We start from the raw sequence: 22286 nt of genomic DNA, 5'->3' as shown, positions 1-22286 counted from the left end.
TGCCTTTATCAGTTTTCAATTCAATTTCAAAAAAACCCTGAGAAATAACTTTGAAAATAAGTACATCAGTTTCATCTGTTGTCATTTTTACAAAAGATGAATAGGAAAAAAGCACCTTATATTCCTCCTTTCTGACTTAACACTTGATGCAGCACTCTTCTTTTTGTTGGCTTGGAAGTCTACCTTAATCTGGAAAGGCAGAAGAAGAAAGACCTAGTGAATTAGATAGGTAACATCTAAGACAGCTCACAACTGCTATATATTTCAAGAACTGTACATATACTTTAAAAGGTTCTAAATTTAGACAGGACTTACAGCTTTACTGAGCAAAACTAAAAAGTTCAAAGAAATAAACCCAACCTAAGCACACACAGCAAATGTTAGGGATGAACCTAGCAATACTTTGCTTTAAGCTCAGATGAACATGTTCAAAAAGGGGAAATACTGCTTTCCCTTTTCCATCTCCTCAATGACTACTCTCTGTCCTGTTACCTTATAATTCTAACAGTGTTTTCATTTAATGATTTATGAAAACACAAAACCTACAAACATTTGCTATCACTTGTATAGACCACGGTGTTTGGCTTTTGTTGTGGTACGTTTCTGATCTGGGTACCTCTTAAAAAGGTTACATCATCTGTAAAAGACTCAGAGAAAAGAAAAGAAGAAAAAAGGAACAACCCAGTATATAACTGAAGCATGTAAGTATAACCCCCTCAGATGTCCTTGCCATTTTAATTCCCATGTTCCTGAAACACAGTGATAAACAAAGAGTGTTAAAGAAATCTGACGTCACATCAAAATACCACCCATCCCTATATGCTCTTCCTAACAATGGCCAACAAAGGAGTATGGCACGCATAAGAAACATGGCACTTTCAAGGGTTATTCGTCCCCATTATAGACTTCTGATTATCAGCAGTTTGGTGACTGAGCTAGAGGCAGCATCTATACCCGCATGTTTAATAGCCACTGAATAACCAATCAGACATCAAATTGTCTAATCCATTTTTGATCCCTTTTCTATTTTCAGAAACAACACCTGTGGCTGACAGATCCACAATTCAATTATGCATTATATGAAAAAGATTTTTGTATTTTTACACTAAATTTGCTACCTGATGATTTCATCAGGCCCCTCTAGTTCTTGAGTTAGAATAAAATATATATTATTCTTTATTAGCCTTTCCCATACTTTCAAGATTTCATTCCTGATCTATTACCTCTGTTGCCTAGACTTTATGATACTGAATCAATGGATGGTAAAATGGTATATGATATACACTCTCAGCAAATACAGCAATGAAACATTTTCCCACCTGTTGATTCCCAGCTCATTTAGTCTGTTTTATGACAGAAACTATTCCACACCTCTGGCATTCTCATACACAATCTTCTAGATTCCTCTTCTTTTTAGGAGAGTATGATTGGCATGTGATATTTAAGACATGGGTGGACTATGGATGTAGTAAGAACTCGATCAGCAGCCAGCTATACAGGTAGTTTGATATTCTTAGTAAATTCCAATTAGATTATCAGCAATACAACTGGTCTCAGGAGTCTTCCTACCAGTTAAGGACCTGATGCATTCACAGAATCACAGAATCATCTAGGTTGGGAAGGACCTTGAAGATCATCTAGTCCAACCGTTAACCTAGCACTGACAGTTCCCAACTACACCATATACCTAAGCGCTATGTCAACCCTACTCTTAAACACCTCGAGGGATGGGGACTCCACCACCTCCCTGGGCAGCCCATTCCAACACCTAACAACCCGTTCTGTAAAGAAATACTTCCTAATATCTAGTCTAAACCTTTCCTGGCGCAACTTGAGGACATTACCTCTTGTCTTATCGCTCATTACTTGGTTAAAGAGACTCATCTGAAGGTGACTTAAAGTGACTCATCAGACAGCTGAAGGAAAGACTGCATGCCTGACAGGTGATTTGCTCCTATCCACCTCATGAAAATGTGGATCCTATTGGTTGCGACATTTCCATGTATTTTTTGGCTACCTCTGCTTCAGATCCTGCTCCCTAGCCTCATTTACTCAAACTAGAGTCTCATATTCAACTGTACACTAGCCTTGCCTGTTTTCTACCACCTTAGACCCTACTGTGCTCTATGGGCTTCCTGATACTTCAGCCCAGCTCCCAGCCATGCTATTCTCCCAACACTTCCACTGATTCTTCTTCTGACCTGATGTGCTTGGCTTGTGTCACTAACTCCTGACTGTAGCCTCTCTCCGCTCTTCTGCCTGCCTTGAGGTACACAGACATGGTGATGTTTTCTGTTCAGCCCTAAGTTCTTTGCCTTTCCATATCCAGCCTCCTACTGTGTTTTGTACTCCCTCTGGTTAGCAATTTCAGACAACTAACCACAATTATTCCAAGTTTCTGCCTGTGTGAAAATGCCAAATTCAGAGCTCATTCAGGTGTATGTGTACAGAGTGATTCCTTCCACCAAACATTTTCATTACTTTTTCAATTACCAGAATGTTTTGATGAACAAATAACAAAACATGGTTTTGTTTGAAAAATCAGATGTGGTACATGCTAGATTAATGTTGGCAATGCATTAAGTACAACTAAACCACTGTTTCAAGCATTCTATTTAGCAAGTCTACCCACAGAGCCTGAATGCGAGACACTGATTATCATTTTTTTAATCAAAGAATGCAGGTTTTAAAGACTGCAAGTCAGTGCACTGACTTGTATTGCAGATTTCAAGCAGTGAGGTATGAGTTATCCAACTGTTAGAGAAAAATAGTCTTCTTAGGAGGCTGCTAATGCTCTTCAAGCAATTGCTATTGCAAATAGAAGACCTGGCTCTGCACACCCTTGTATATTTTGGGCTCATCAGCCACCAGTGTAATTAACTGTTATCTGGTGGGAGAGATAAAATGCATGCCCATGCCCAGGAATAGTGTTATTTAGTACCTCATTTTATAGGTGTATAGTTCTTTGGTCATTTATTTATTAAGTTCTGTGTCACCGTTAGGTAGTCATGTCCAGTTTGGTTGGCTTTTATACTGATCTTTTCTTCTGGTTTTGATCTAGGGATTTGAGTCCTGGAGTTGTTCCTCCCGGAACTAGAATGTTCATTTCAAAAATGAACATTTTGAGAAGATAAACCTTTGATCAGTAGACTGCTACACATAAGGCTTAATACAGCTGAGAGAAAACTATTTTTTCACCTTACTTTCTTAAGTATTCTTTCTTAAGTAAGGTGTATATTTTACCGTACTTTCTTAAAGTAAGTTGATGACATAGCTTGAAGTGTGTTCCCTTTTAACAATAAGGAAAATCGTATCATCAACCCCTGGGAAGTGGGAGGTGAGAAATACATGCAAAGGTTCTTTACAATTTGCACTCTCCAGGCTATTTGATACACTGCTATAACAAAGGAGTCAAATGGCTTTATCTTCTCAGAATCTGCCATATAAAACAGTGCAGTGAAGCATGTGTTTGATTCTGAATGAGCTGTTCCCACTTCACACTATGATAAGCCACTTGCCAATTGAGTTCAGTCTTCTTCCTCCCACTTGCAAAAGGAATTTAATTGGCTGTTACAGCAATCTGTACTCTGATAAGGTTGCTGAGAGAAAAAAAAAAAAAAAAACCACAACACCGAAACTATCATCTGAAGACCTCATATAGTATTTTTCTTCCACAGCCTTCTGTTTGTGCTGGTCCACCATCTCAGTGGGTAGCAACCCTTCAAACAGCCATTCCTCCCTCTAGATTTCCAATTTTTACCTAAGGCCATCCAAAAGTTCACAATTCTTTTCCTTTATTTCCCAAACTACCTTTCAAGTCTCCAGTATGTGGTCCAGTAGGTTGCATACGCTTTCATGTGAGGCTTCCTCCCTCCTTTGAATTCAAAGTTTTATTCTGCCTGAGACAAGGGTGGCCTGCAATAAAGACCTTGCTTCCACTTCACAAGCCACCTGTTATCTTCTTCGCCAACCTGCCAACTCCTCTATTGCTTCCTAGTCCTGCTGCTCCCCAGCCCACTGTGCCATCTGCACAGCAGGAATTCTGAGATAAACTTACAAAGTGTTAGAAGTCTCAGCTTTGTCTCAGAGCCGGTGCTGCTTTGTGAGCAGAATAATTATTCTGGAATAAAAGTAACTTTTATTTAAGAATAATGTCTGCATGGAAAGCTACTCCAGAATCAGGGGTAGCAAATGAATTTATTCCATTCTAGCTCTGGTAGTCTGCTTCCTCCTTTGTACAGGGCCCAAGATCTATTTGTGAATACCTTAGATTTTCTTACAAGGACGGGATATATATGGATATAATAATTATGTTAATCTACAAAAAGAACAAAAAAATACTCAAAATATTATTTAAAAATTTCCAGCAATTTTTGATAGTAATATTTCCAGCATTTCTGAAATTATGGAGAAGCTGAAATGCAGGACTCTGATGACTCATGACTGTTAAGACTTCTGTCCCAAAGTTAAAAAAAAAAAAAAAAAGGAACTTTGTAATTGTGATGGTTTAGCCCCTGCCGGGGTCTGAGACCATGCGGCCGCTGCCCCTCCCCCACAAAGGGAGTGAAATACAAAGCCCCAAGACTGAAATAAGGAAAGGTTTAATACAACAATGCAATAGCAACACAACCAACAACAACAATAACAATAACAGTAATAGTGATAGCAATGAACAGAGCAAAATAGCTACCAAATACAGCAGTTTGAAGCACGATGTACAAAACCACGAGTGCACCGCGCTCCGCGCCAGGAAAAAATGTGACCTGCCAGGATGTGACGTCGGCATGGTATCTGAATAACCCGGCTAGAGCTCCCCCCCCACTGCTGGGGAAACTTAACCCTATCCTGGTTAAACCAGGACAGTAATAAAACCACAGTTCACTGCAGCCCAGAAGAAACTGGATTGAGTGTCATATGAAAGTCTGGAAGAGGTGACTCAGTTGCAGCCAGAGAAAAAATTCAGTTCAGCTATTATAGTTAGTGGTACTATGCCATAGAAACTCAAGACCTTAGTCTTGGTCCCATAATGCTGGACACTGCTTAAATACAATAAGTATAGTACAATTACTCTCTCAGATAATTCACAATTGCAGTAAAAATCAAGAGACAACAGAGGAATACAGACAGATGAAGTAACACAAGAAAACAGTGAAGTAACACAAGAAAACATGAGAGGCATGATACAGAGTTGTCACAGTACATCAGGAGCTTAATGGTTATTACTTTAGAACAGACAGTGTGGTAAAGGTTAATCTTAAGAATGAATGTAAAGTGCATTAAAGAGATTGGTTTGGACCATCTACAAAGAGCTTCTGCCAAGCCTACAAGGTAGCACAGGAAAAACACCTGCAGTTGCATGCTGGAACATTGAAACTGGCATCATTCATCCATGGGAAGAATAGAAGCTGATCATTCTATTGTGAATCAGAGATGATAGAGTGGAAAAGGATGTTTCATATTTTGTTCAATTCAGATTATTATGGTATTCTGTCTAAACTGGCGAATTTGAACCATGGAACCACTTTGCATGATAAACAGTAGAACTCTTTATCAGCCTTGAATCATAATGCAGAAATGGGTAATTCACAGCTAGCTTTGAAAGAGCTTTCGATTTAAATAACTGTCTCCTATTTTAGGTCAAGTGCAAAACCCTACTAAAGTGCAAATTGCAAGCAAACCAAGCTATCTCAGCTCTTAAAACGCCACAGCTATATCCTATCTCATCCCAAAGAAAATAAATCAATAATTCAAAATAATGGCACTCTGGTAACGTAACACCTTGTCTATAACCTGTTCTTCCTCATGTGTCTTTTGGGGAAAGATTTTATTAGGCATATTTTAAAGTTTCATGAACCACTCTCACTTTTTTGTTTCTGTTAATTTTTCAGAGAATACATGAAAGCCATTCTGAAACAATACCCCTAGTGTATGTAAGCAAAGCTATAGGCACATTCTGAGCACACTCACTGTTCTATCCAGATTCATAAGCTACCGTGATCCCTGTTGCTTTTTCTCTTAAAGAGAATGCAATCAGACATGGATATACCCTGCAAAGTGATTTTATTTCACATGAAACATTCAGTAACAAAGATGTCTTTGTGCATGACATGTTTACTACTTCTTCTTCCCCACTTGTCTGCTCTTTAATCCAGGTTAGCTTTTCTCGGTAGATTAGACATTGCAGTTGGCTTTAATCAAATAAAAATGCCATGAAGCAAGGACATAAGTTTACATGGTAATTTACCTACCAGGAACATAGGTGTTGCAAATAGAAAGCTGAATTGATGTTGAAAATAATTGAAAGGATGTGCCCCAGATTCAGCCGTGAACACAACGTAACTGCATTGGCAATACAGGCCTATCATCAAAACCTCTTTCAAGAAGGTAGTTTAGCTATGTTTATCTGTACAAAGATAGTACTGTCTTTTCTTTGGATAATGTCTCACTTATAACTTCACATGACATTTCAAGATTCTGAAGTTCAGTTTCGGTTTGTTGCAGAACAAAATCAAGAGCTTCTACACGGTGGCTAAGGCATTTACTTGTGATGCTGGAAACTCATATTGAATAAAATGCCCTGAAAGAATCAGCAAAGTGATTTCAACTTCACTTTTTCACATCCTACCCAAAACCCCCTCTGCATGCTTGGTTTCATGAGAAGGTTAGAATTTCTGGTTTTCTCCTTTCCTCACCACAGCAGATATTCTAGGTCTGAGAAATTCTTCTTGACAAAAATGTCATTGAAACTCATTTCTGGGGGGAAAACATTTCAGCTGTAGAGCTTCAGGATTTACCTAAAGTCAGCATATATTTTTCAGTCATTTGCTCCTTGTAGAGGAAATGCTGGCTTATCCTTACTGGAAAAAACACTTTTCAATAAGCACTACACAGTAAAGTCAGCACCTGTTCCTAACGCAAGTGTTTGCAGTGTAGCAGGAGATACTCTCACTCCCTAAATTCTATAAACTCACCCCAGGACATAGTTCCTCAGCAATGTGTGCTCATGACACAGTCCTTCCTTTCACCCCTTCCATGGAACTAGCATTCCATGATTATCTCATCCTTAACACCAAGCAAATTTAATAATCAGGAAAGTCTTTACTTAATGAAAGATAAAGTCGGGCATTTTGATGAAAGATTAGAAAAAACACGCTACAAATAAATATAAAATGAAATTTTAATTTAGACTTAATGATCAGATGCCTCTCTAAGCAAGAGGTAACCTGTTTTATCTAGATTCCCCAAGATTCTTCCATCCTGTCAAAGCTGAAAATTTACTGCATTCAGCAATACTATTTCTTCTGAATGTTATTCTTGATCTAAAGCTGGACAAGGACATCCCATTCCATTTGATTTTTATTTCTCTTTTTTCTATTTTTTTCCATACTATTTTTTAAATGTGAGTGTACTCTGTGGACTTGGCAGTCTTCCTTGGGAAGGCTTCCTCAGAGATGTTTGCACATCATCAGCTAGCAAGGGTTACTTCACTGTCATTTCATACATCTCCAGGATTCTTCAGTTAACACGTTTATTGCAGCTTAAATGATCTTAACATAAATTCCTAGGACATTCCAATTGTGAGAATACTCTTAAGGTTGAATGTTACATTTTGCTTTTAGTCACTGTCAGTCTAAACTTGTCGCAGAGACTAAAGATGACATCTTTGGGCACGCCATTAATATTGACAACAGACTTAGGAATACAATAGTGTCACTGAACTACCTCTGGAGACACCCTGCCACCATCCCTGTCCCTCTAATCTTGAATCATTTTGACTGATCAGTGCTGTTTAACAAAACATTTAATGAAATACTACCAAAACAATCTTATCTTCAGTAAGTCTATTCCATACTGTAAACTAAATTTTAGACTCAGTTTCTTTACTGATGAATGTCCTCCAAGAGATCTTTAAACAATCACACTTTCTAGTAAAGTTTTCAAACCAGAAATAACAATATGAATCACCAATTTGCAGATAATTTCTGAGGCCACTTGTAAAATACAAAGTTTAAGATGGAGAACAAGTAAATCTCAAAATACAACCACGAGTTGTTTAGTATGCACAGTTATTTACCTTTTCAAACTTATTTTTTTCAAATACAATAAAAAATTAATTTTAGCCATGTAATTTTTTACGTTAGACCAGTTCTAACTCCAATTTAGTTCCTAGCTGTGATTTCTCATTGTTTGTAAGTTGGATAAGGAGCTGAGTAAAGGAGAGCCAGTGGTGCACTGATCTAAACAAGAGAATATGGGTTAGCAGGACGTTACTGGTGGATTTCCCCCAGAATCTGTGTCACTAGTGAACATAATAATACTTCTATTAGTATTCAGCATAGAGTAAGAGAGTACCAGTGAAATGACATGCAGTTGGAATACAGCACTAAAAAACCTGGAAGATCAAAGTGTCATATAGGAAAAGAACAACTAGATGATATTGTAGACTGGAGTTATAGAAACAGAGTGAACAGTAAAAGTGCAAGTTTCTAAATTGATTAATGAGAAGAAATTCTATACAAGTTTTTTACTTAGAGATAATGGTGGAGGAGGAAGACCTGGATGTCTCATCAATTTTCAGCATGACAATAAGCTATAGCTGAGTAGAAGTAAATTTGATCCTAGAAATATCAGATGAGGAAAAGCTTAATGCTACTCTGTGAGTTCATATATTCTGTATCACTGTGGTCACTCAACATTCCAGCGAGGTGAATTCTGACTGACTAAAGTGCAGGAAATGGCTGTTAGGACAATTAGGGCAATGAAGAGTGTCTCATATGAGAGGAAAAAAGAAGCAGTTTCACTTTTTTCAGCCCAGAGAGGCAAAAGCTGATAGTGGACACAATTGATTCAGGCAGGAGTGGGTGTAAAAAGTTGAGGAGGGAGAAGAGTTATAAAACCAAATGCCAGTGTTGACAAAATAAAGAGTAAGTACAAACTGGAGTTGCCTAAATTTAGAATGAAAACTGAAGGTTTCTGACCACCAAAGGAGATGAGCTGTTTTTCCATGGAAGTAGTGGGACTAAAAAACCCCAAAAATTAACTAGGTGAAAACTAATGCTTAATAAATATCTAAATGGCACAGTGCCTACACCAAGGTCCTGAATTCATTAGGTGAAAAATACCCTTATGGGTCCAAAGTCACTCTCTGTGAATTAACTGACTGTTAGGACAATTTACAAAGAGAACTGAATTACAGTACAGAAAGAAAAGTTCTTGTTTATACAAAGGCTAGGTTCATAGTGTTTTCCAGAGAATATGGAGAACAATTATCTGACTCTATCTATCTGAGGATGACTCATTTAAAAGTAACTATCATTATAAGATGCTTTTAGGGATAACATCTCTCAATTGAAGAGGTGCTAGAATTTCAGCTGTCACTCTCCAGAATCCTGTCCAACTCAATTTAAGCTATCAAACTTTCTTTTTTTATATTCTGCTTTATTAACACAGACACTCCTTTTTAAGAACAAAAGAAATATTTAAAGAAAAAAGAAAGCTTCCACTTTTGTTTCTTGCAAGCCTTTCAGTCTTCACAAGTGTTTTCCAACAGGCTAAAATGTGTTTAAAATTATTTTATTAAATAGTATGACCTATTCACTTCTAAGGTCAAACAGAAAACTTTAAGTAGGGAAGTTACCTTCAACGGCTGCTTGCTGCCTTAAATTACTTTTAAGATTTAATCTTTGTACCTCAAAACCATATAGTTTCTAAATCTTGTGTATAAAATGTGTAAAGTTTTGTTAAACATTTCTATTGCTTTCTGAGCTTTACCTCACTTTAACTATATGAATTTGAGAATCTAATCTTTGCAGTGTTCAGTATTTTTCATAAAATATTTGCTAAAATTACTATAAAGGTATGGTAATTTAAATTATCCAGTGTCTGCCTTACATTACATGAGGCTAGGTCAAACAATTTCAGTTTTATAAGCCCACTGGAAAAAAAAGTTTACATTTCTGATAGCATGTTGTAAAAATCAAGTTGGTTAAACAATGAGATAGCCATGAAGATTCATATACTGGAAATCATATATCAGTCTACCCGTCCCTCTCCATAAAGAAAGGGTGTATATATGTAGATAAAGTTATTTCAATTTTGACATTATCTAACACACAGTGACTATCAATTTTTAAAAGTCTGTGTACTCCAGAAATCTAGATATACGGTTTGGTTTAGTTTAAAACAGGGATCCATTCTTTATATGGTGGTCTCTGTGGAACATGTCATATGCATGTACCTATGCAACAGACTTACACTCATGGAAGTTTTACTCATGGTAGTGCACCAATACTGAAGCACTGCTTTGTCCATAGTAATGGACTCACAGTATTCATAATAATGTAAGCTGAGAATTTTCTGGACCCCAAATCTTGGCTACTGCTCCAACTATAAATTTTGTTCCCCTGTTTTGATAATAGCATTGTTTATATTAGAGATCACTAATGTAGAAAGTAAAATTCATCACTAAAACACAAGAATTTCTAATGTACAGATCAATGTTCTGCCATTTTACATACCTCCTTGCCCTTCATGCTTTTTTTGCCTCGCTTGGCTGTACTCCTTCAGAGGATTCGGTGCCATCACACCTCTCCAGTCCTGGTATACTTTGCCTGTTGGGAAGAACGGTGTGGTTTTGAAAAATGTGTCATTTATCCAAATCACATTATTTATTTGTATTCAAGTTATTGAATTAGTAGTTTCAGTTCCTGGAAGTGGAGCTGACATCTGCTTCCTACCGAGTCAGTCAGGAGTTTCCATAAATCACTTCAAATATTCTCAAGCCTATGGTCTAGATCGTTGACAACAAAACTAGTAAAATCTCAAAGTCTGCATCTCATTGCATAGCTTTTAATGCAATCCCATAAGTATTTTCAAAGGAGAAAGCCTAATTTTTATCCAGATATCCTTCACAGAAAGGCATAAAAGCAGCTCTACATTCTTCCATCCACCTTACCATGGATCGAACTAGCATACTTTCCTGTTCTTCTCTTCAAGCATGTTGGCTGCAAGACTTACTGTTCTTTCATCTCCTGAAAATTATCTAACTAGTACACCTCTTTTCAGATCAGGGCTAAAACTGGGAACGAGGCTGCTTTTGAAGGTATTTTAAAGAGCCAGTCTAATTTCTTATGAAACTGCAGCTCCGCCACAGTCAGTATGAGTGCCTTGTGCCAAGTCACAACTTAGTTCTTGCTCTAATGTGATAATATACTCTAGCTTTAAAATACTCTGAATGATAAAATACAATATTTTCTAAGAAAAACCTTCCCTAGCAACTTCAACTGCATTGAATTCCTGGCTCCTATACCATCTTATTTAATGAAAATGCATGCATTACTTAAAATCATGAATTGCCAGCTTACATTGTAAGATAAAGTACTTAACTATAAAGTTCTCAAAAACAATTAGATCATCTAATGTTTTTGTACAAATGAATGACTGCAAGCAGTTATTCCATCAGATAGCAGTAATTGTTTTGTTCTATATATAATAACATGAATTTTAAATGGTAACATGCTTAACCCATAACACAGTAGTTTTGATGCTGAGGGGAGAAATAATTTTCTGCTCTAGATTTTGAAAAGAAAATATAACCTTGACTTCAGTGAGTGTACTGCAACACCAGGGAGATCAAAGGAGTTTGATATCTCTTGCAGTAGATGTGACCATTTCAGAAAAATGGCATCAAATTTGGCTAATGAAATGAAAATCTTAATTGTGCCAGTTTTGCCTATTATATACACAACAATAGAAGCTGCCTTACTGAAAGAGGTCAACAGTCCTTCTTGTCCAGGACTCATTCTCCAAAAATAGCACACACTAAACACTTCTGAGAAAATTTTAATTGCAAACCACATAGAGGAATCTCAAATCAACAGAGCTCCTTCTCCTCTCTGGATTGCCTGGTCTTCAGTCATGATGTTTAATGTCACTAGAACATTTTAGTGTTATAATTAATAATGACTCTAACTATTCTTGACATTTTTACATCAATAATTGCAAAAAGTAATTGCAGTTTTGTTGGAAGTATGGGGGTTTATTTTCTCTTTTAAACATTCCTTGTTTTTCTGTTGGAAACAAGGGAGCACATGAAGACGGAATTTTCTGATGCATCTTTTCTTTACTATTCAGCATTCCTGAGACATATATACATGTTTAAATGTCCTTTTTTTATAGTAAAGTCCACTTTTCTGAAGATTTTTTCCAGGTAAATTTTGGACTGTAAAAGGACCATTCTGTTTCTGCCACGTGCTTTTTGGAATGCTGTGACCAGGACTGCACACTGTATTTCAGATGAGGCTGCATCAGTAATTTATGAAGAAATTTTATTATTCTTTCTGCATTTGCCATATTAACACTTAACAACATAATGTGCTTTCTTTTATTCTACTGGTCACAACACTTACATTTAATAGAACATGAGAGCTTAGCCTTCTATCCAAAACCAACATGGATGGTAGTCTCATGACTGCTACCAGGAGAGATGAGCTTCCTAACTACTAAGTTACTTAGCACTGGATGACCTCGTAGACTATATGTTAAAAAAACACAGCAAATGCTGCTCTATATTTGATAGAGCAGGCACAGCATAGCATTAGGAAACATGCAGCTAAATGATGTTGAGTTAAGCCTCTACATGCAGGAAAGAACAGGATTTAAAGACATCTCTTTCTTTTGCACCTTTTATTTATTCGGTTAAGCGTGTTTCTGTTTAGTGGGATGGATTTTACAGGTTCTAACTCTGTCTGTGAACACCTAACTCAGGGAATCCACTGCAAAGTTGTTATTTGAGTCACTTCTAAAAACCTTGATCATTTAGGAAATATTGCAGAATGTTGTCTATTGTTGTCTATATTGAAATTATATTTGAAAAATGTCTGAGACACCTAGGTATGAAAGATAAAGAAGTCATGTACTGATTACAGTCAAACATCTTAATGCAGAGACGTTCAGAGATCACAACACATTGGGGCTCTCTGCTTCAATCGTTTCTTCCCACAGCTTGGTAATTTGCTTTTCCGTTATGCACACCACCATTTCCCTTGGAGCCTGAGAACTTAATAAATATCAGCAATATCAAAGAAAGATTGGTGAGGAAAAACCAATGAGTTTACATCCCTTTGCAATTCCAGGGACCAGTGAGTCAAAATTCAGTTTAAAAAAGAAATAAACAGATTAATATTCTTTATACCTTCCCAAGTTCTCTGATACTTATTGAACTTTATCAGGTCCCAAATAAACTTCTCTTCTGAATTCTTATTGTGCTTCATTTTGATGTCAGGCATTTTTATTTAGCCCTTTTCCATAGAGAACATTTCTGTAAGGTCAACCAGGAGTGCTTTTAACCTTCATGGACTCTTTTTAAAGTCAAAGGCTGTTGCAGGAATCCTGTGAAAGGTTTATCTATGTGATCCACTAAATAGGTGAGAAAAGCCAGAGTTTAAACCAAGTTTCTCATAAAAACACTCTTTTTCCCAGTTACCATTTCACTCCAAAAATGAGCTCGTGGAGGGAAGAGGAGGAAGTTGATGAAAATTCACAGCTAGCTAATGCCTTTTTAAATAGGACACTCATTTTTAATCTACAGTACTTACAAGCAATTATTAGCTAGAATATAGAATTAGGAGCTCACAGTTTATATGTATAATTTAAAGGGGGGGCTAGTTTAATAACTTCGTGTTAGAGAATTAATTCAAAGCATTTCAATTTTATCTATAAAGTCAGTCTATGACTGCTTTAAAACAGTGAACAGGAAAATAGTGGCCAGGATCTAGAAATATAAAGCAGTCACAGAACGCATGAGGTTGAAGTTTATATCCACTTTGACATCTTTTACACTGCCAGGATAGCATAAATAAGATTGTGGCTCATCTCAGCACCAAAACAGGAGATTGCACTCCCTGTTACATTGCAACTTCCATTATATTTATTTTAAATAAAGTTGCATAACAAGAAATAAGTATTTTCTGTATGTCTCCAGTGGCTGAGGCTGTAATAGAATTAGAATATTTTTATGCAACTTTATATAAATGTATGCAAATGTTTTATGTATATTTATGCGTATGTATAGTAAGAGATTATATACATATATAAGAATTAAAAGCACAACTTCAGTGCAGCAAGGAAGTATTTAAATATTCCAGAATAAACATAATGTTATGATGTCTTTCCAATTCTCTGGTAATGTAAGATATAAAAACATTCAAGATCTCATTAGAAACTTGTAACATTTAAAGACAAGATATCATGCTAATAAATTCCTCTGTTACGAACTATTTTTGTTTTCAAAACTTCATCTCAAAATATATGCTGATTAACTTTTTGCCTTGACATGTGATTTTTTGTGGGCAAACTTAAAAATTGTACAAACACATAGCTACCTGTCTAATGGAATTTTGGGCAAATCTAAGACCTTAACTCCCACATGAATCAATAGAACAATTAAAACCTGATGGGTTTTCCTAAAATATCCAGTGCTCATTTTGGCATGCATTTTGGCATGCCAAAACATTACTAAAGTCAGACCTTTTAGCTTCAGTTTTGGTCTATTTTGTGAATGCATTCATTTAACTTGCCTTTGTTGATATGCAGAATGCAAACTTTCCAGGACGGGAGATACCTGTGCCCACATGTAGGTACAGCACTACCAATGCAAAAATTACTGTTTCTATTCCCAAGCTCTTTCATCTCCAAGCTTCAAGCTTTGTCACTTCTATTCTCAACTTTCATGATATGCTAGCTCCTTTGGACTGCTGCAATTTTACTTTATGGTTACCTATGTAAACCAGTTTTAACTAACACACCATGACAGTGTTCATCTTTATTTTCCCTTGCAGATATATATCCTTAGGCTACTTCAGAGCTTGTTACGAGTTTTCAAATGCAAGAATTCTGTTTTTGTAATCTAAACAGTATAGAAATTCTCAGTACATTTATTTTATTTCTACTGATTTACAACTTTCATTTCATTGTTACTGATTTACAGGTTGTTGCAGACAAAGCACTTGTGACACTGAGACGTGTTTTCTTTCTACTAACCTCTTTTTCTCAACAAAAGGAGGTCTGTTACTCTTCCTAATAGTGCAGTTACTGCTGGTAGCACACTTCCAGTGCCAAGTGGCCAGTGTAAGATGCAATGATTCATGGTATAGAAATAGCTATTGAATCATCACTAATTGTACTTTTGGTGTCAGGTTCAGCAGCAAGAACAAAACCAGTCCCCGCTATCCCGCAGAAGTAGAACTGGTCCCTGCCAAACATGCGATATTTTCTAGAATTCATTTGTTGTGTATCACAGCCACATTTTAAAAACCTGGTTACTTAAAATAAAAATACATTCTGCATTTCCTTTCATTAAAGTATTATGAAACATCCTTCTATTTTCTAAAAAAAAAGTGCATATTTAGCAAATAGTTTAGTATCTTTGGAAAAATGACAATTAGTTTACTAGAAATGTACCAGACAGACTGTGAACAGAGAAGAATAAGGCTTCTGAAAGTGCACCCACAAAGGTTTGCTTTTCAGGGTTGATATTACAAGTAATTAGCTTGACATTTAATAAATGACATTTCTAAGAACTGCTAAAGCTGACTTGACAAGCAAACAGAACAACCTTGTTTTGTTTAGAAAAGGTAGTTGCATTGTTGCACATTTTATGTAGTGTTTTTGCCAGCTCGAATTGAAAACATCTACCTGCATGAAATACTTGAAATAAACATACTTTCTGTAAACTGAACTTTCTGTTAAGGTGCTCTCTGCTTAGCACAAACTCTGATAAAATGTCCTGTGGTAAAGCTTGTACATACTGCAACTGGGCAGGCCCATACTAGAGTTATAAATTTACCCTCAATTAAAGTTGTGTGTTTTTTCTAAGCGTGTTTCTAATCATAAACAAGTCAGACCACGTTTTACATTTTGGTCAAAAAACACAGAAGATGTGTTGAAATCCTTAAACTTTTCTGAGGCTTTAGAATTGAATTTGATATTGGCAAGTAAAGCATTGGCTTTGAAGGATCAAGAATGCATGGGTTAGTCCAGTTATCCAACCCAAAGGATAGGTTTGTTTACATGCAACACATTTGAAGGGCACTTAGAAAACCACAGTAATTCAAGAAATGCATCTGAAATTTGGTCTCATTTCCTGCTTGTGTTAAGAAGAATATTAAGTGTTTATGTCATGATGGTCTCATCAGCTTTATTTTTGTGCATTAGAAATCTTGAAATCTCTTCCAAGTGCCTGTAATAGCAGAGTATCATTCACCCAGTTCAGCTGCTTGGTTAGCACACCCACACCTCACCAGGGAAGAGAATGGAGTCTTCAACCTCAATGGCACAAATCTAGTTATAAATAGGGTTCCCATACAGCATTTGCAGACAGCCTTTCTGACAAGCCTGGAGGTTTTTTGGGTTGTTTAGTTTGTTGGGGGTTTTTTTGTGATGAATTTTCACTGGTTAAACATGGGCTGAGGCAGATCTACAAAGCTGTCCTGTTTAAAAGGAAATGTGAGCAAAGCACTGACCCTTTTTTTTTGTTTTCCCCTAATGCCAGAGTTCAACGATGACATGGTGTACTGAATCAAGCAGTGGACCCATCTTAAAACAGAATTAGCATGTATTAGCATGTACACAAAAGTTTGTTTGAGATCTGGAGTACATAATATATGAAAGAAAGACAAAATGTGAAATATTAGATAGAGTGAAAACAGTGTTGAATGTCCTATTTTCTGTCTTCTTAAGATTTTGGGACAAAAGGAAACATATGCCTTTTTCTCTTTCCTTACTTCCTTCACGAATTCCTTATTTAACCTAAAGGGAAAAGAGCTCCACGAATGTAGAAAAACTTAAAGGGATAAGAAAAATATATTTTTTGGCAAAAGCAAAATAATCCTTAAAAAAGTGACACTTTCTCAAGAAAACTTTCTTTCTAAAAAAGGGAAAAGCTTAATAAAATGAACAGTTCTTAGTTTGCAACACTCCTGAAAGAGCAGAAACATAACCTGAAAAAAATGGAGTTTTCCATTGCAGTGTACAATTAGGGCTTGCAAATAGTAAAAACATTATGCCACTACAACACTTCACCAAAGCAATACTGAATTTGCAAACAAAATAGAAGTTAAACCAGTACACACCTTGGGGGTCCCTCACTGTCATTGCGCTGGCATAGGGACATTGATGGAAGATGGCCCTAAAATTTCCAGTTCAGAAGAGTTACTTCACTGGCACTCCTTGACATCTCTCCTGCTACACCTTGCAGGTCTTTTGTTGCCCCCTTCTACTCTCTAAATATGATCCCACAGTTAATTTTCTCCCTTCTACCCCTTGTACAGCTGATCCCCTCCTAGCTGATGCAGCTCATTTCCAGCCTCCCAGCGATACTCTATTTCACAGCTTTTCTTAACTTCAGTCATATAAACCTTTCCATTAAAGAACTCACTTTCTGCCCACAAGGCACTTGCATGGGCCTATTTTATTGTCGTGAAAATGCAAACAACGGGCAAAACGATCTTGTATACACGTGAATGAATTATGCTCCCTCAGAAAAAGCCCTCTGAACTGCAGTTTCTTTCCCTTCCTCCCCGTCTCTTGTCACCATGGGTTATTTTTCAAATGTGCTTTCACAGCAGCTCTTCACTGAAGTGAATGGTGCTACTTTGGGACCTTGGTATTTGTGCAGTAATTACTATTGTTCAGCCCTGTATTTAATAGGCAAGTGAGAGGACTACTAAAAATATAGCAGCACTCATAAAGATTGCCTACAAATCCCTTTAGAAATACATACAAAGCTGTAGTCCCAAACAAGTCCTGTTCCATTCAGCGAAGCTTTTCTGTTAAAGTGTAATGCAAAAATATAAGACTGAGAAGAAATAATACTGGGTCAGAAGAAACAGAGGAAAGAATAAAGACCGTAGTTCAAACAACTGTGGCCTTGCTTGGGAGAGCAAAAGTCTGTTTTATCACTGCTGCAAACTGTTCTCATTTTTTCAATTGCTTCAAGATCAAGCTAACTCTAATTTGCTCTAAACAGCTTTTGATTTTATCAAGAAAGCATCAAAGGGCCTGAGCAATATGTAGTGTGAATATCTTTCATAAAGGTCAAATTGTTTTCCTGTCTTAGAAAGAGAAATCTCCTCACCTTTTTTATTTTATGATTCAAGCTGTATTTGAAAATGCACTGTTTATTTGCAGTACTATAGCTCTTTCTTCTCCTTTCCTTCCTGTAAATCTTATTTCCAGCTAGCACTGTCCTTTATGAAATAAAATGTTTTACATGCTTACCCATGAAAAAGCCCCATCGGCTGTGTATCTTCATGTTATTAAACAAGTATTTTTTTTTTCTGATTGATGTATGACCATGAACTGTGATAAATCAAGCAAGAAAAATAATTGGTTCCAGAGTTTTCTGTTGTAAGATTGAAGTGAGCCGTCCTAAAATGTAACCCCCATGAATTTTGCTAGGTGGTTTGAAATTATACTTGCAATAGTGTTAATTACCAATAGCCGTGCAATTTTAGGAGCACATCATTGAAAATCAGTTATGTTGGAATCTAAAAAGGATAACATCTCTTCATCTGATACTATTTTTTAGTTTTTGACAGAAAAATTGGCCATTTCTCTTACACAATAAGAAAAAATTAGGTAAATGTGCCTGAAGCAGACAGGAGTAATTTGATTGTTTCTTAAAAACCCATTTATAGAGGACTCAAATTGAATCCCAGCCTTGATTTTTTCCATTCTACCCAGGTGTGACTGACTACAGATCACCTAAAATGGTGACACAAAGGGAATTAGAGCTAGACTTATGCTTCTACTGAAGCTCAGCAACTAGCCAATGTCCCTTTAGAGAGGAAAAAGGGAGTGTAGATGTTTTCACACTGAGGGAACTCAAGAGGCAGTGTGATTCTGCAACCCCTATTTAGTAGTGAGCCCGAGCAACAGACTAAGGTCTCCAGCTTTTGGTAGTCCTTCAGCTCTGAAGACCAGATTTTCAAAACTCTTCTGCTGCCATAAGTACCATCCAAAACTTGGCCTTTCAGTTTCTGTCCTCTGTTGCACCAAGTCTTTCACTCAGAAAACAGATTTCTTACTAGCATCATCTGTTAAGCCAGGGGAGGAAAACTGACTTTCATTGTAAAAGTTAATTTACATCAGAGCTTTCAGAGGTGCTAATTTTAATGTATTTTTTCATACAGGACCTATCTGTAGAAAACATAGGTTTGGCAAATATTTATAGATATATGGATTCTGGGATTCTATTTTCTTTCCAGTACCACATCTGTCACAGCCTAACTATGAAAATATATACACTAACAGTGACTTGGGAAAAGCTCACTATTTTAATTCATTAAAAGAAAGGTGAAGAATCTGAATCAGACTTTGCTTGCCAGGATGAGCCATTCTGGAGAGAACAGTATTGCCTTATTGAGTAAGTCCAACCATAAAAGATGGGTGGGTTTGCAAGTGTTTCAATCATAGCATTATTTTTTCAAAGTATAGATCAGATGGCTTATTTGAAGCACCTCACTCAACATTGAGACTGCTGTTAATATGTTCAATGACTCTTTCTTCAACCATGTTTTTGCATGAATGGGCAATAGAAGCGTTGTCACCAGTCCTTCCCATGAAAATTGGTCAATGCTTTTTCATTAAAATGCTGTTTTCAGCTACTTAGAGGAACCTCAACTATTGGAGCTGAAGTTTTCTTTGCTGAGCATATGCATCTTTAAACAACAACAAAAAACCCACCAAAAAAACCTCAAAACAGCCTACTAGACAAAAACTGAATTCCAACTTGCCTCCTTGTTTTCTGCTAGAAAATCATTATTCCATATGACAGAAATAGAGGTGGGCAACAGAATGAAAAAGCTGAACTAAGTTCAAACGAGTGCCTGATTGTGACTCATCTCTGTTCATGAATAAGGATGAACCCAGTCAATGCAAGGTTTCTGGCATTATTTCCTTATCATCAAATATGTTTGATTTCTCACATATTTGTCATCAGCTCCTTTGGCTTGGATTGTTTTTGGCTGATAGAGATAAGCTAGACCCTTGATTTAACTCACATCTTTAGCTATCTAGCTCATTGAAAGAGAAATACTCTGCATTCTATCACCTTTATATGAGGAATAACTTATAGCAGAAAATAAAGAGTAAAAGACAGACTCAAAGTTCTGTTCAAAAGGTTTCACACTTTTGCTGAGAGGAGGAGGAATGAAAAACAGGATCCAGGTCAACCTGCAAGTCCCTTCAGCTCTTGCAGACCACAGTGGACTACCAGAAAATCAATGTTTCTCTTCACAGTTTACACTACCTTACACCCATCTAGTTCCTCTGGATCCTATTACTCATACGAACTTTACTCAAGAAGGGTAGGTAGAAAACAGCAAAAGAAACACTCCTCTTCTTCCCTCAGTCTCTCCTCACTTGCACGCTTCTGCTCTTGTAGAATGTCTCTCCAGGGTCCTGTAGGAAGACTGCCAGTAAGAAATGCTGACAAAAATATGTGCTGCCTCTCCATCATGCAAGATGGTAGTATGAACCTTAAGAGGGTCATGTAAATACTGTAAGGAGTTATGTTAATAAGCTCACAGAACATTAGAGTTATTCTTCTTGATATTAATGTTTCCAAAATGGCAGGTTGCTAATTATTTGGCATCAACAAATAAACAGATCATATCCATTCTGTACTATCAACAGAGTATCTGTGCCTACTTTGATGCATCTGTAAGCCAAGTGGATCAGTAGATCCTAGGAGTTCATATGTATTTTTACGTATGCCTAGTGATATACACAAAAATGCTGACATTAACACACAAGAATTGATGTTTGCCTTAAAGCTCTTGCCTCATATTTTTAATGGAATTATTTAGCTTTTTTAACAGTGTTTCAAGCCTCTCCTACAAGAGGAATGACAATATTCATAAATTAATATGCAGTTTAGACTCAAAGGAATACAATCAAATCTGTACAAACATTTACAGAATTAGCCAGTTTTTGTTCCCAGAAGATATGGAAGAAGCTCTGGTCCTCTTACTTTACAAGACAGGTGGACTAATGTCATTTGCTAAAAACATTGTAGAACTAATTCTGACATTTTTAATCAAATAATTTACTATTTTTTTACTGAAGATTTAGGTATTCAGCTAGTCTGACAGTTGTTTGAATATGGTTTGAGGAATATTGGCACAAATCATTGAATAAATTATTAGAAAACATATTTTTCTTGCATATTCCTAGCCATTTTCACCACTATTTATCAGTTCCTAGCTCTTAATGATAAAATCCACTAATCCTAAAGAAAGACTCACTTTTACCTCAAAAAGAGGGATAACCTGCAGTTTGTGTTCTTTTAGTGTATTTTAAAAATGTATATTTTTTTAGAAATGCATGGACTTAAAAGCTTTAAAAGCATTAAATAGCAGATTTTTAAAAACTTTTTCTTTGAAATCAACATTTTTTCAGATATTGTGAGGATACAATTATGAGGCTTTTTTATAAAGATATGTAACACACCATGTCATAGCTGAGCTGATGCTCAGCTTCAACTTTCTCTACTTATAGTACAAATGTTTAAGTAGTACCAATAAAATAATCAGTTATTTGGTTTTAAAATAGGCTGTCAAATTGTGTTCCCTCTTTTCATTCACAACCCTAGCACTGCAATCTAATCTGCCAGCACATCTAGGGCTTGATCACATATATGTATATATCAGGGTATACGTTTCTGACTAATAGACCGAAATAGGAGACTATCACAAAGTAAAAGCAACTGTGTCCTTTAAAAAAGGACAGTTACAGGTTTTTGCAAGATAGTCTCACATTCTTCTGTTCCACTGAATAGCATCACAGCTCTCACAGTGACTCCACAGAGGTTTTTACTCTTCGTCGCATACACTAATGTGCACAGCATGAGTGGTGGGAGCAGGATATCCAGCCTTGTTGGCCAGCAAATCTGGACCAGCTAGGAAGGAAAAGTAATCCTGTGCTGAATAGACTGTAACAGATTGCTTCCTCCTTGTAATGAATGGCGGACCAAAGCACAAAATGTAATTGAGAGCTAGCTCCCTGCTTGATCTGATCTGGGGGTGGACAACTATAGGCTGCCACTGAGTCAGTTTAAGGCAAGTTGTCATGTTGCAATTTAATCCTAAAAAACAATCAAATAAAGGTTTTCAGAGTCTTTCTTTGCCTTTTTAAACAATATTTGCAAAAACACATTGTGGATATAGTCTAAACATTCCTGTTCATTGAGACAGCAGTATCCTATTGATAGTAGCTTAAAAATCAGT

At 36.6% G+C, this 22286-nt stretch overlaps 1 protein-coding gene across 1 annotated transcript in view; it reads right to left on the bottom strand.

Moving 5' to 3' along the window:
- The window catches only part of IQCM (IQ motif containing M), a 113219-nt gene that overhangs the window by 75885 nt on the left and 15048 nt on the right, over positions 1–22286 (bottom strand). The window contains 2 exon segments of the mRNA XM_074864956.1: positions 116–189; positions 16782–16806. Coding sequence (XP_074721057.1) covers positions 116–189; positions 16782–16806 — 99 coding nt within the window.

Source organism: Strix uralensis, chromosome 4, assembly GCF_047716275.1.
Source record: "Strix uralensis isolate ZFMK-TIS-50842 chromosome 4, bStrUra1, whole genome shotgun sequence".
NCBI classification, from domain to species: Eukaryota; Metazoa; Chordata; class Aves; order Strigiformes; family Strigidae; genus Strix; species Strix uralensis.
This window is presented reverse-complemented; position numbering and strand designations above follow the sequence as displayed.